General features: G+C 36.1%; 1 protein-coding gene across 3 annotated transcripts in view; it reads left to right on the top strand.

The window, feature by feature from the left end:
• The window catches only part of LOC110094950 (protein VTE6, chloroplastic), a 29,946-nt gene that overhangs the window by 12,387 nt on the left and 4,024 nt on the right, over nucleotides 1-13,535 (top strand). The window contains exons 3-6 of one of the 3 annotated variants that reach the window (XR_002302922.2): nucleotides 2,276-2,399; nucleotides 11,672-11,776; nucleotides 11,914-12,070; nucleotides 12,166-12,706. Coding sequence is in view for 1 of the 3 variants with exons in the window: in XM_020820299.2 (XP_020675958.1) it covers nucleotides 2,276-2,399; nucleotides 11,672-11,776; nucleotides 11,914-12,006 (322 nt within the window). In the remaining 2 variants the exon portion in view is untranslated. Of the gene's footprint in view, nucleotides 1-2,275; nucleotides 2,400-11,671; nucleotides 11,777-11,913; nucleotides 12,707-13,535 lie in introns of those variants that run through there. The other 2 variants (XR_002302920.2, XM_020820299.2) reach the window with 2 other exon arrangements.

The following is a 13,535-nucleotide window of genomic DNA, read 5'->3' as shown; positions in this document are numbered from 1 at the left end:
CCCCAATTGAGCTCCCCATTAATTCCCCACTTAAGGCCTTAACTCCATTTGATTTGAATTTCAAATTCAAAACAATTCCCTCCTAAACGAATCAAAATCTGAAATTAATTTCATATTTTGATTAATTCATTCATTCATCCTCACTTAACCTAATCCTTTCAATCTCTCCTAGCCGAACTAAGCCAACCAGCAGCCCTCACAGCTCCCAAACCTAGCCGCCTCTTTTCAGGCTCCTCTACGATTTTCCCCTCTCCCCCAAATGGGTATTTGCTGTCCTGCACTAGAGGAAGGTTGAAACTATTGTTCTGAAGCCCCTTGCACCAGATTTCTTTCTTACCTTTGGAGAGCTCCTAACTGCTGTACAAGGATTACGGCAACAAGACCTTGCTGTCCTGCAGACCAGACAGGTTTCCAAAGTCAAAACAATTGCTGCCCAAGGATTCCTGCAGTCCCGGAAAATCCCTGCAGCCACCAACGGCTGTCCACGTTTGTGAGGAAAGTTAATCTCGGCGAAGTGCGAGGAGGTTCGTGGTTGCTGCCCTCTTCATTCCCAACTGCCATACTACCTTGCCGGAGCGCGTATCTCTCTTGCCTTTGGGTAAAATCGACACTCGACTCTCTATCTTCATAGTTGCATCCTTGAATGTGAATTTATTATTTTCATGAAGATCATGTCAATTATTTGCCGCTAGAACTTAGTAATAGGAAGAGTTGTGTGAGGGACCTTTCATAGACTAATCTTAGTGTTAGTATTGGAATTTATTGTTGGAATGATCCAAGTATGCAATGTCAGATTAAGTTGGCTATCTTTTTGAACTTAACTTTTATTCATGTAATTTAACTTAAGCTAAGTGCCTTTTAATATTTATCTTGTCGTTCAATTCCGCATAAGAACTTGCCTATTATGGCCTCTAAATCTAAGTGTGCAAACTTTCATTAAGAAAATCATTTTCGCATGGGATAGTTCCACATCAGATAGATTCACGAGGATCTTGCTCACCAAACTCTGCCAAGCTCAGTAAACGTAGGGATTGAGTGCACTTCATTTATTTCTAATCTTGTTGTTAGATTAGAGATTTTTCGTTGAAAGCTATTATATTTGCATGACGTTGATTTTCTTTGTTATTCTGATAATTCAAAGCTCTTATTGTGTAACTTAGCTTAAACGAAGTGACCACTCTTACGTTTTATTTTGTCGTTTTTATTTTCTAAAAAAGTTCTAATCATTAATATTCTAATCAATAAGTCGTGCAAGTTCTTATCAAATTACTTTAAGCATCGTAGTCCTACATCACTAATTGATCAATCCATGGGTCAAGTTTTTCTGTGTCTTTCGTTCCATGTGTCGTTCATCCCATCATAAGTATGTTTATAATTTGGCGTTGATACTTTCTGCATGAGATTAGAGGTTGGAAGTTCAATATAGCTTTTTTCGAACTATTTTGGATGGTTCCTTGAACCTCTTGGCCAAGATCATTGATCAATTTTTATGAGAGTATATTTGAATGATGACCTTCACATAGGGACAAATCATTTAGCAGCGGACAAATCATTTAGCAGCAGACAAATGAGGGCATCACAAATGTAGGTCATTACTTTCCGCTTAAGCTAAACAAGAACTGGCTCTAGGTGTTGGGGCCGTACTGCATCTGGCTTTTGAAAATATTACAAGTTTAAGGAGTTGCATTACACATTGTGGCAAGAAATTGTCGAGAAAGCAATATTTGCTTGGCTGTTTTGTTTCTGCTGCTGGAGTTTTTGGGATCCATTTAAGTGGATATTTCGATTTAAGGAATCACCAATCTCCATTATCTTAATATACATGAGTCTTTATAGAAGATGGATTTATAAAGCTAACCTTAAGCTGTTTGATTAATGCTAATGATGATTAAAGTATTGCCACTGGCAAGCTCAAATTTTAATAAAAACTAAAATCTCCAACATTTTGGTCGATTAGTTGTATGACGCACGCACAGATCACACCTTGCAACTGGTTTTGACGTGAATTCCATGCTATGGCTGTCTGTTTAACTTTTTAAAATTCCTGTTGAATATGTGATATTTTATTTGAAAATAAAATTTAGCAAGCCAATTAAACTATATCCTATGTTAGTTTTTTTTAGATAATTATATTTAGTTGCTTAGTCACTGGCTTTTGATTCCATACACTATTTATACGCAAAACCTCAGACTGACCTTTATTCACAAATATGCACGGATAGTCAGTGATTTTGTTAGTTATTCAGTTATGGCTATTTTGTTTGTTTGAAGGCAGGTATCTTGTAACAACATTGAAGGTAGTCCCACGTGGCACAGAAGGTGCTGTTAGTGTTGAAGGGACTATTGCTGGAATTTTGGCTTCGGTTCTTCTTTCTACTGTCAGCTATTTTATGGGCGAGGTAATTTTCCTTTGCTTGGCTCTTCTTAATTATTGATAATAGATAGAATTTCATTTTTTTCCTTTTTATTAGCTTTCACACTGTTGGGCTTGAGGAGGAAAGCATGCTTTATTGGTTATGTATTTCCCAACCCTGATAAATTTAAAATTCTTGTATCATGCCATCTTTAAGTTGGCCATTGTTAGGAAATACTTGAGTTCGCAAGTAATCCTATCGGATCTACTTGAGTTCGCAAGCAACCCTAGTACAAATTTGATCGAAACAGCGATAATAATCAAGATGGGGAAGAAACGGACAATAAAACAAAAGAGAGCTTTATTGAAAACTCAAAGCAAAGATACAAGAGATCCTCTATTCGAGAGGAGGATCGTTCTCTCCAAATCTCTAGACGCGATGTCTAGAGCCCAAAAACTCCAAGAGACCCCAAGAGAACACCAATCTAAGCATGCCCTACCCCCTTCCTCCTTATCCCTATTTATAGCCTTCATCCTAGCCCTAAACCCCCCCCCTCTTACTAAAAATACATTATTTTTATTAAATCAAATCTCTTACTAAAAATATATTATTTTTATTAAATCAAATAAGCTTGCACCTCCCCAAAATACAATTAAATCAAATAGGCACCTCCCTCCCAAAATACAATTTGTTTAATTAAATCAAATAGGCGTGGGCCCCAATGCTAGGCGGCAAACCAAGGGAGGCGGTTTGCACTGCCTCTTGTAAACATGTGCCGGCCCAGGTGGGGCTGGTTGGGTCGGTTTGGGAGGAACCGACCCTCCCCAGGTCGGTGTGGCTTGCACCGACCTATCAGCCATCTGGTTTGCTTTTCTATGTACTACTAAATACAATGCTGATGAGCATCCGAAACTATTGTATTGTATAAATTGTTTAATAAAATGCACTTGTTCTGGTTTTCCTACCCTGAATTAAAATGATGAGCAGCTGCAGGATTTATAATTATGCAATGGAGCAGTAGGCAGTTCGTGTTTCTTTTGGAATTCAGCAGTGAGGTTTAGTTGCACAATAAGGATAAAGTTTTTTTTATAATTTTTTATTTGTTGATTTTTTTATTTTTCTTGTGTTCAATAGAATATTGTTAATAGAGTGAGGAAATATATATACCAAAAAAACTAAGGAAAAAGAAAAGAGGCTACAAATTGTAATCAAGGCACAATTAGGTTAGAAAATTATAAGCTATTTAAAGTGAAGGCACTAGGAAATACTGAAATACAGTTTTGAGAAATTATTAAATATAAATTTTAAGAAAGAAGTTACATTTGATTGAGATACAGCTTTTTATCTCAACATGTTTCTAATTAATTATCATGGTATTCGATCAAATGATATCTCAAAGTTAATAAAACCCATATGAAGATCCTTTCTTTGCTACCTATATTTTTTTCATTCATTGTCTCAACAAAAAAAAAAAGTTTTCATATCTATTCTTTCTTTGATTCTTGAATACTAGCATAATTTTTTAAAGTTCACATTCCATTACTCTCTCTCTCATAATGTCAATGTTCGACACATAAGCTTGGATTCTTTACAATTAGCACAATCATGAATGTCCCGTATCTCTTAAATATTTATATCAAATTGCTTCTTCTCTAATCATTTGACATTTTCTTAACCTTCAATTTTTAATTAAAAAAAGTATTCATCAAACAACTGTATTATCTCCTAATAATTCTCCTAATCTCAATAGGTATCTCATTTAAATATAAAATTTCACCTTTATGAATCTTCTTCAAAGCCATGATAATTAATTTGATACATGTTGAGATAAAAAGGTACGTGCTAAAGGTATGTTTAAGACTTTAAGTTATATATATATATATATATATATATATATATATAGTATTAGAAGTAGTTGTCGAATGATCATAGAGTTTCAATTCTATTAGAATTACATAAAGGGCCAAGCGTGAGGCCATATCATTTTGTATTGATATTTGAGATGCTTAAAAATGATTTTCAAAATGAAGTTCCTAGGTATCTGTTTCCTATAAATGAATAGTGAAAATTTTGAATAATGGAAAACAGTAAAACTAAAAAATAAAATAAACTACTACATAAAATGACTCAAAATAAAACTCCTGATCATGGCCGTCGATCTCCGGCGTCTCTGATGGTACACGTGTCAAAATCGCTGATGATGTCCTCATCATTCTCCCCAGGTGGGAGAAAACTCGACCTCGTCTAGTAATCATCTATAGAGCTCTCGTACCACTCTAGTAAGTCGGGGTCCACTCGCTGCAGCTCGTCACGATCAACCCATGTGTTCTCCATCTCCGGGTTCCCTGCCCATTTGAACTAGATACCTTTGTTGACCATCATCTCTAGTGGAGATTTGAGTTCATCACTAAGTATTGTCTCAATCTTCTCTGTATTGGGTAAATTAGGCAATTTTGGGAGTGGAGTTAGGCTGGGGTTCTCACCAGGTGGGTTCACACAAGGCTTATTATTTAGTGGAATATGAGGGTTACACTCTGGACCTTCGAAGGCTACAAGATCTTCGATGTTAACATAGAATTAATGTTAAAACATTCAGGAAGGTCTGACACCTAAGCATTACTATTTATTTTTGCTGTTATTTGCAAGGTCCAATGCTTCTAGCATATAACTTTTCAACGGTCCCTTGTGGGAACCGCTCCGAACGAATCCGAGCCATTACAAAATCTCTAATATCAAATTCTTTGAACCGTCTCTGAGATCGGCAGTAAGTTTATAACTGGCATTGCTTTGGTTAATCTTTTTATTAATATCCTTATGCAGTTCTTGAATATGAGATGCAAATGTGGATGCAAGAAACACGGGTATGAATGACAAGAATCGTGAGCTCACACAAAAGTTTTAAACATAGACAATTTTGGAGGATCACGGACTACAAAACACACACACACAACATACTAACTCACACGAACACATAGCTAGAAAAAAGGTGGACGAGTCACAAAAAAAAGGGGGTCTAAAGTGTTCGGTCTAAGGGAACTGGTGTAGGGGGAGCCATGAAGACATTCGTAGCTACCAGGGCACTTATATAGGAAGTTTCAGTTAAGGTCGTAGGTAGTCTCCTAGGGTCAACGGTGTCATCTAGTGAATTCATCCCACTAGGAGAGAGATGGTTCTTGACAGGGAAGGACAAGCACATAGCGGGCAAAACAAATGAATCAGGAACAAGATAAGAAGATGGGTCCTGACTCACAGTTATGATGGGATAACCCAAAGAGTCACCATCAGGTATGAGACTCAAGAAATTGTGTATGGTATCCATAACAGAAGTGGGCACAACAGTTAGAGTTGTGACAGGAAAGTATGGGCTAAGACTCTCTCTAACATTAAAGTCGGTATGAGGAGTGATGAGATAAGCCCAATCACGAAAGTCACACTCTTTCAAATGCAGTTCTAAAGGGGTCACTCCTAAAATATACTCCAATATAACAATAGGAGACTCATTATTCAACTTAGGCTCATAAATTTTTTGACTCAAATCACTATCTTCCAAACTCATAGTATTATTCTCAATAGAAACATGATAAATGGGTTCAGGGTCAATTAAATCGGGAGTTAAAGCATGTAGTAAGTTTAGTTGAACCACTTCCGACTCAAGATTATTACCATCAAAATTATCCGAAGTCAACTCAGTAGGTGATACAACTAAATCAGGATCTTCCGAATTTAAATTCAATGTGTTCAAGGTCAGATTGGCTTCTTTCGTGCTCACATTACTATTGTTCAGGCATACTCTATCCAAAGAGTTATCCTCGAGGAGAATAGGATCAGGGCGGCCTAAGGTGTCGATGTTTAAAGGTTCCAACTTTCCTAGCTCAGGGTTTAAGTCATGCCGGGAGTCTGATTCACTCACTTCTATTTCATCCTAAAAGAATTTTTCGTTATCAGGAACATCATTAGCATTCACGAAATGGATGCACTCAGTCTCAGGTTCAGAGGACCTTTTCTTTTTAATGTATTTCTTTATTATAAGCATACTTGCAGGGTCAAGGGATGAGGAGGTTAAAGGTTGACGGGGATGGCTAGGATTCGGCCCAAGTGGGGATTCATATGGAACCGATCCAACAGATGACCCCATAGAGGGTCGGCCTTTAAGGTTTGGTGAGGACCTACAGGGTGGGGCAGCAACCCTGATGTCACTAAAGGATGAGTGACCATAAGTAGGGGAAAGATATTTTAAACCAAGTTCTCGTCTCATGTTTTTCCAATCGGAGGTAGGGTATTCACCACGAGACTCTTTATGATCTTCCAACCTCATCCAAAATTGGAGAGCACTACCGCTCAGGTGTGACCTAGCAATGCTAAACTGGCGAGAATTAGGGATTTCATGCGATTCAAAATAGTCCTCTAATTGTCTAACCCATTCCCTAAAGTAGTAGGGGTCCAAGGAACCATCAAAGGTGGGTAGACGGTAATTCTTAATTATTGATAATAGATAGAATTTCATTTTTTTTTTCTTTTTATTAGCTTTCACACTGCTGGGCTTGAGGAGGAAAGCATGCTTTATTGGTTATGTATTTCCCAACCCTGATAAATTTAAAATTCTTGTATCATGCCATCTTTAAGTTGGCCATTGTTAGGAAATACTTGAGTTCGCAAGTAATCCTATCAGATCTACTTGAGTTCGCAAGCAACCCTAGTACAAATTTGATCGAAACAGTGATAATAACCAAGATCAGGAAGAAACGGACAATAAAACAAAAGAGAGCTTTATTGAAAACTCAAAGCAAAGAAAGATAAGCAAAGATATAAGAGATCCTGATGTGAAACATATGCATGGAAATAATAACTGCTTGGGGATTTTTAATATAAGATTATTAAAACTTTGCTAGTTATAGAATTAATGCTTACCCAAGTTAGGTTTTCAGAATTCTCAAGTCGAAGTTATGTGAGGCATGCGGTTACAACTAGATTAACGGGACAATATCAAATTGACAACATATAAATAGAGAGTAATGTTATGGTGAGAAACAATAATCCACAGTTAACAAATAGAACTCTTCACCTTGGGTCCCTCACTCACGCTCTTGATGGTGGAGCTTTAACGGTGGAAGATTGAGAGCAAACCGAGCGATGCCACTAGGAGACAAATGGCGCCCAAGGTGTAGTTCGTTGGAGAAGTAGCCGGAGGCAGGTAATCCACGGGTTGACTAGTGAGCATGATACTTCTGGACAGTGACTGGGGATATTCTGGGCAACAATGGACCAATTCCGAATGGGCAGGACAGCAATTTTCCTGGTTCAAAAGTTCGGGACAGCCACTAGAATCTCTCCAGAATTCTGGAATTAGTTCAGAACAGCAGCTGAACTTTTTTCTGGACAACAATGGAGTTTTTTAGGATTTCTGGACAGCATGCATGTTCTGACCAGGGATTTGGACAGCCCGTAGCAACTTTAGGAATGGGGAAAATCCATGAGGATGGGGCTTGGAGAAGGCAGTTAAGGCTGCGGGAGATTAGGTGTTTGATTGAAGAATTAATTTAGGGACAATTAATGGGGTGGGGCTACGGGGAGATTTAAATTCAGCTCCAAGTGGTTTTGGAGGGAGATTAATTTGTAAATTAATTCATTAATGACTAGGAGCATTAATTGAGGTAATTGGGGCTGATTTGGTGGAGCTTTTAATTTAATTTGGGAGAGAGAAAAACCAATTAAAGGGGGCTGGCCACATGGAGAGAGGGGAGAGCACAATTGACATAAGTAGAGTGGGGACCACAACTTTAATCAAGGATTTAATTAAAATTTGAATTGATTATCAGATTTTTTTTTTTAAATAGGAAAGTTTCCAAATAGATGAGTAATCAACTGGGGAAGATTTGAATTTCAAATTTGTGTAACTCTTAATTAATTTCCCAAATTAATATGGATTAATTAGGAAAGTCATTAAGAGAGGGGAATTCAAAATTCAAAGGGAAGAGCTAGAGGGGGCCGTCGGCAAGGGGGTCCAATGGGTGGCCGGCGGGTGGTGCTTGGGAATGTTGAGTTCGAATGGACTTAGAGGTGGTATTTCGGAGGTGGGGTGGTGGTGGAGATGGAAGAACGCCGGAAGTTGAAGATGGAGGAATGAAGAAACAAAATATGATAAAAGTAAAAATAACGAACTCACAAAGAGATCGTAAGAACCGCGAATCTTGGACTCTTCCAAAGATTGACGGGTATTGCAAATCACCCTCCTCGGGCTTCCCTCCTGAACTCACTAAGAGATCAAACAAGCACAAGCTTTTTTTTTCATTCAATAATTCCTCCTCTCATACAATGCATGAGGCCTCCAATAAATAGGCCAAAATGAAACAAAAACTAAAAGACATAAATACCCTCGGGGCTACACTATCAAATGATCACCCATAAGGGTAAAACAGTAAAACTGAAAAATAAAATAAACTACTACAAAAAATGACTCAAAATAAAACTCCTGATCATTGCCGTCGATCTCCGGCGTCTCCGATGGTACACGTCTCAAAATCGCTGATGATGTCCTCATCAGATCCTCTATTCGAGAGGAGGATCGTTCTCTCCAAATCTCTAGACACGATGTCTAGAGCCCCAAAACTCCAAGAGACTCCAAGAGAACACCAATCTAAGCATGCCCTAACCCCTTCCTCCTTATCCTTATTTATAGCCTTCATCCTAGCCCTAAATCGCCCCCCACCCCCCTCTTACTAAAAATACATTATTTTTATTAAATCAAATAAGCTTGCACCTCCCCAAAATACAATTAAATCAAATAGGCAAATAAGCACCTCCCTCCCAAAATACAATTTGTTTAATTAAATCAAATAGGCGTGGGCCCAATGCTAGGCGGCAAACCAAGGGAGGCGATTTACACCGCCTCTTGTAAACATGTGCCGGCCCAGGTGGGGCCAGCTGGGTCGGTTCGGGAGGAACCAACCCTCCCCAGGTCGGTGTGCCCCAGGTCGGTGTGGCTTGCACCGACCTATCAGCCATCTGGTTTGCTTTTCTATGTACTACTAAATACAATGCTGATGAGCATCGGAAACTATTGTATTGTATAAATTGTTTAATAAAATGCACTGGTTCTGGTTTTCCTACCCTGAATTAAAATGATGAACAGCTGCAGGATTTATAATTATGCAATAGAGCAATAGGCAGTTCGTGTTTCTTTTGGAATTCAGCAGTGAGGTTTAGTTGCACAATAAGGATAAATTTTTTTTTTTAATAATTTTTTATTTGTTGATTTGTTTATTTTTGTGTTCAATAGAATATTGGTAATAGAACGAGGAAATATATATACCCAAAAAAACTAAGGAAAAAAAATAAGAGGCTACAAATTGTAATCAAGGCACAATTAGGGTTGAAAATTATAAGCTATTTAAAGTGAAGACACTAGGAAATACTGAAATACAGTTTTGAGAAATTATTAAATATAAGTTTTAAGAAAGAAGTTACATTTGATCGAGATACAACATTTTATCTCAACATGTAGCTAATTAATTATCATGGTATTCGATCAAATGATATCTCAAAGTTAATAAAACCCATATCAAGATCCTTTCTTTGCTACCTATATTTTTTTCATTCATTGTCCCAACAATGGAGAAAAATGATTCATGTAGCCGACCCCACGTAGTGGGATAAAGACTTGTTGTTGTTGTGTCTCAACAAAAAAAAAAAAGTTTTCATATCTATTCTTTCTTTGATTCTCGAATACTAGCATAATTTTTTAAAGTTCAAATTCCATTACTCTCTCTCATAATGTCAATGTACGACAGATAAGCTTGGATTCTTTACAATTAGCACAATCATGAATGTCCCGTATCTCTTAAATATTTATATCAAATTGCTTCTTCTCTAATCATTTGACATCTTCTTAACCTCCAATTTTTAATTAAAAAAAAATATTCATCAAACAACTGTATTATCTCCTAATAATTCTCCTAATCTCAATAGGTATCTCATTTAAATATAAAATTTCACCTTTATGAATCTTCTTCAAAGCCATGATAATTAATTTGATACATGTTGAGATAAGTAGGAGATTATATATATATTATAAAAATTTTGGACAACATATTCAATTAGCTTTTTTATAAGTTTTTTAATTTCAAAATTTTAAAATAAATTAAGTTATTTTTAAATACAGGAAGTGAGTTGTAGGTGTTTTTAGTGTATTTAATAAGAACTCCCAACTTCCCGGCCTTGAAAATCATATGGGCTAACCCCACACCCATCGTAAGCTTGCCCTGTGCCCACCGCCGACCATCATGGGTACATTTGTCGGTCAACCTGATACGCCTTGGTATTAAAAACAACCAACTAACAAGAGAAATTCAGAACAAAACATATTTTTTTATTGCTAGGGAACTAAATAAGAAAAGCAAAATACAATGGTCGTCTTTAAAGAGGAGCTTCTCTCCCAAACCTTAGACGCTGCTAGAATCCCTCACACAGATTACTACAACACTCAAAACAAAATCTGCATAAACCTAAAATAAACCCTATTATGGACTTAATAAGCTTCCTCCCTTGAAAAAAAAAAAAAAAGCTTCCTCCCTCTCTCCAAAATCATCCCCCTTCCTAATATGTATCATTCCTTAATTAGAAAAATAATTCAATCAGGAAAGGTTTCAATTATGAAAGAAAATAAATTAGGAAAGGATTTCCTAATTGATTTTTTTCTAATTTCATTTAGAAAACCTTCCTAAACAATTAAATACTTCTTAAATAATATAAACATATTTTAGGAAATCTTCATAAACAATTAAACATGATTTAGAAAACCTTCATAAACAATATAAACATAATTAAAAACCCTTCCTAAACAATTCCTCCTTAAGTAGGAACCTTCCTAACCATCCCCTTGATTAGGAACCTTCTAAATATATTCCTCTGGGCCCCACAAGTTGGCCCGCCCTCCGGGCATATCACAACCCTAAGTCGAAGCCGTTCTCTGCCAACACCTCTAGCTGCGACACCATCATCATTTTCCAAAGCACAAAAGAAGTCGACTTATGCAATATTCAATTACAAAAAATTATATTTGGGATAGCAAATATATTTTAATTTATATCAAAACATAAATAAAATAAAACAAAACAAGAAAAGGAAAGCAAAAAATGATCCCGAAGCCCTAAAGAATCTTCTTGAGTAAATCATTAAATGTTTAATCCATCAAATTTTAATTTTTTTTTTTTAACTTGAAAAAAAAAAAATCTTTGTTCATTTTTCTTTTCCGTTTTTGTGTATATAGTACCTACTTTTGTTTATTCTGCATGACTGCTACTGCAACTTTTCTCTCACAGGTAACTGCACCACAAGCTGCCATATGTGTTCTAGCTTCACAGATTGCGAACATTGGTGAAAGCTTTATAGGTGCTGCATTTCAAGAGAAAGATGGTTTCCAATGGGTAAGGTCAAATTTTAATTATTTCTGGAATAACTCTTGTTTTACATTTAATTACCGTTTCTGAATGATGTTTTTTGTTTCATTTTATATTTGTTTTGTTCTAATAGCTAACAACAATAACTTTTTGGAAATTTGTAGCTCAATAATGATGTTGTTAATGTAGCCAACATCTCCATTGGTAGCATCTTGGCAGTTCTGATGCAGTTGCTCGTATTTGATGGCTGCCGCTGATGAGTGATTTACAACAAATCATCATTTTCTGTGTTTCCATTGCCTTTTTGGTATTGCTATCTCGGTGAGTTGTTTTCTTGGACACTTTGAAAACGGAACAATTAAATTTATGATTTTTGGAAGCTAGGGTTTTAACGTATGTATATTTGAATGTTCCAGGGATAATTTAATTGTGCTAAAGATGAGGCTCTCTAATTGCTTTCAGCATTGCATTATTGATATAATTAATTTTTTCCTAGAAAAAACATGTAGCTAAATTTTTTATTTCAATTTATTTCTTAATTTGACATACTATTTTTGGAGAAAGTTGAAGGTCACGCTCAGCCATTTCTTTAATATAGCGATATTACATGGCAGTTTATAAAGTGGCATTAGCCCCTAAAATTATAAAAAATGGGAACCTTGAAGAAAATTATCATTAAACACAACAAAAGTAAAAGCTCCCATGTTCAAAATAAGATTAATACAAAAAGAGATATCATAGAAGACCCAATTCGTTATGCACACGTAGAAGTGGCTGCTCTGCACAAGGAAGCAGTGATCTCTGTAGTATCTGTAATTCTCGGGCAAATAATTTGGCACTGATTTTGTTATTAGGATATGGAGCCGGTAGAGAGTACACTGATATCACTTATATGCCTGTTATTCACATTAGGGCATTAACGATAGACTTAATGTCTGTTCTATGCCCTTGTTTTCCTAGGTAACATTGTAAGTTGAAAGGATCATTATATGTTTATAAGATTTTATGGTAATTGCCCTTGATTTGAAATGAGTGGATTCTTATCCTTACCTAAAAAATTTTGAATTATTTTTCTTGTTCATCAAAAGATAAATTATGGAGTTTTATAGAAATATCCTCATTAAATGGTAAACCAATCACTTTTGATAAACAAGAAAAATAATTTCAGAAGTTTGTAGGTAAGGACAATAATTTATCTCATTTCACAAAGGGCAATTATCATAAAATCTGATATAATGTCAAACTAGGATTTCATAACCCTAGTAATAATATTGGAGGAATTTTAAAAAAGAGCATACTTAAACTATGATTAAGAAAAAGGAGCGTACTTAAAAACCAAAAAGTTTTCTTAACATTTTAATTGATTGGATCAAAGCATGTATTGAAAATGTACATTATCCCATTTGCATAAATGACACTCTTGAAGGTTTGTTTAGCTCCTCATGAGGGTTAAAAACAAGGTCGTTCTCTATCTTTTTATCTAACTGCATTGTTCTGGATGACCTCTCTAATCTATTTGAAAGAGCTATCTTGATGAATTCCCACTCAACTATTACAATGAGAAATCACCATTTCTCTCAGTTGCTTTGTGCAGATGATTTGTTGGTTTTTCAATCTACAAAATATCTAAGCTCTCACTGAAATTTTAAGCACTTCAAAGAGCTCTTGGGGTTACTCTAAGCTTACCGCCAATCAAAATGAGTTTGTTGGGTCCTGAATTTTTCTAGAGTCAATACTACCGTTATTCTGGGCATCCCTATATCAACTAAAAGGCTGCTAATATATG

This window comes from Dendrobium catenatum, unplaced genomic scaffold (genome assembly GCF_001605985.2).
Source record: "Dendrobium catenatum unplaced genomic scaffold, ASM160598v2 fragScaff_scaffold_501, whole genome shotgun sequence".
NCBI lineage: Eukaryota > Viridiplantae > Streptophyta > Magnoliopsida > Asparagales > Orchidaceae > Dendrobium > Dendrobium catenatum.
Note: the sequence above shows the minus strand (reverse complement) of the source record. Positions and strands in the feature narration are given on the sequence as shown.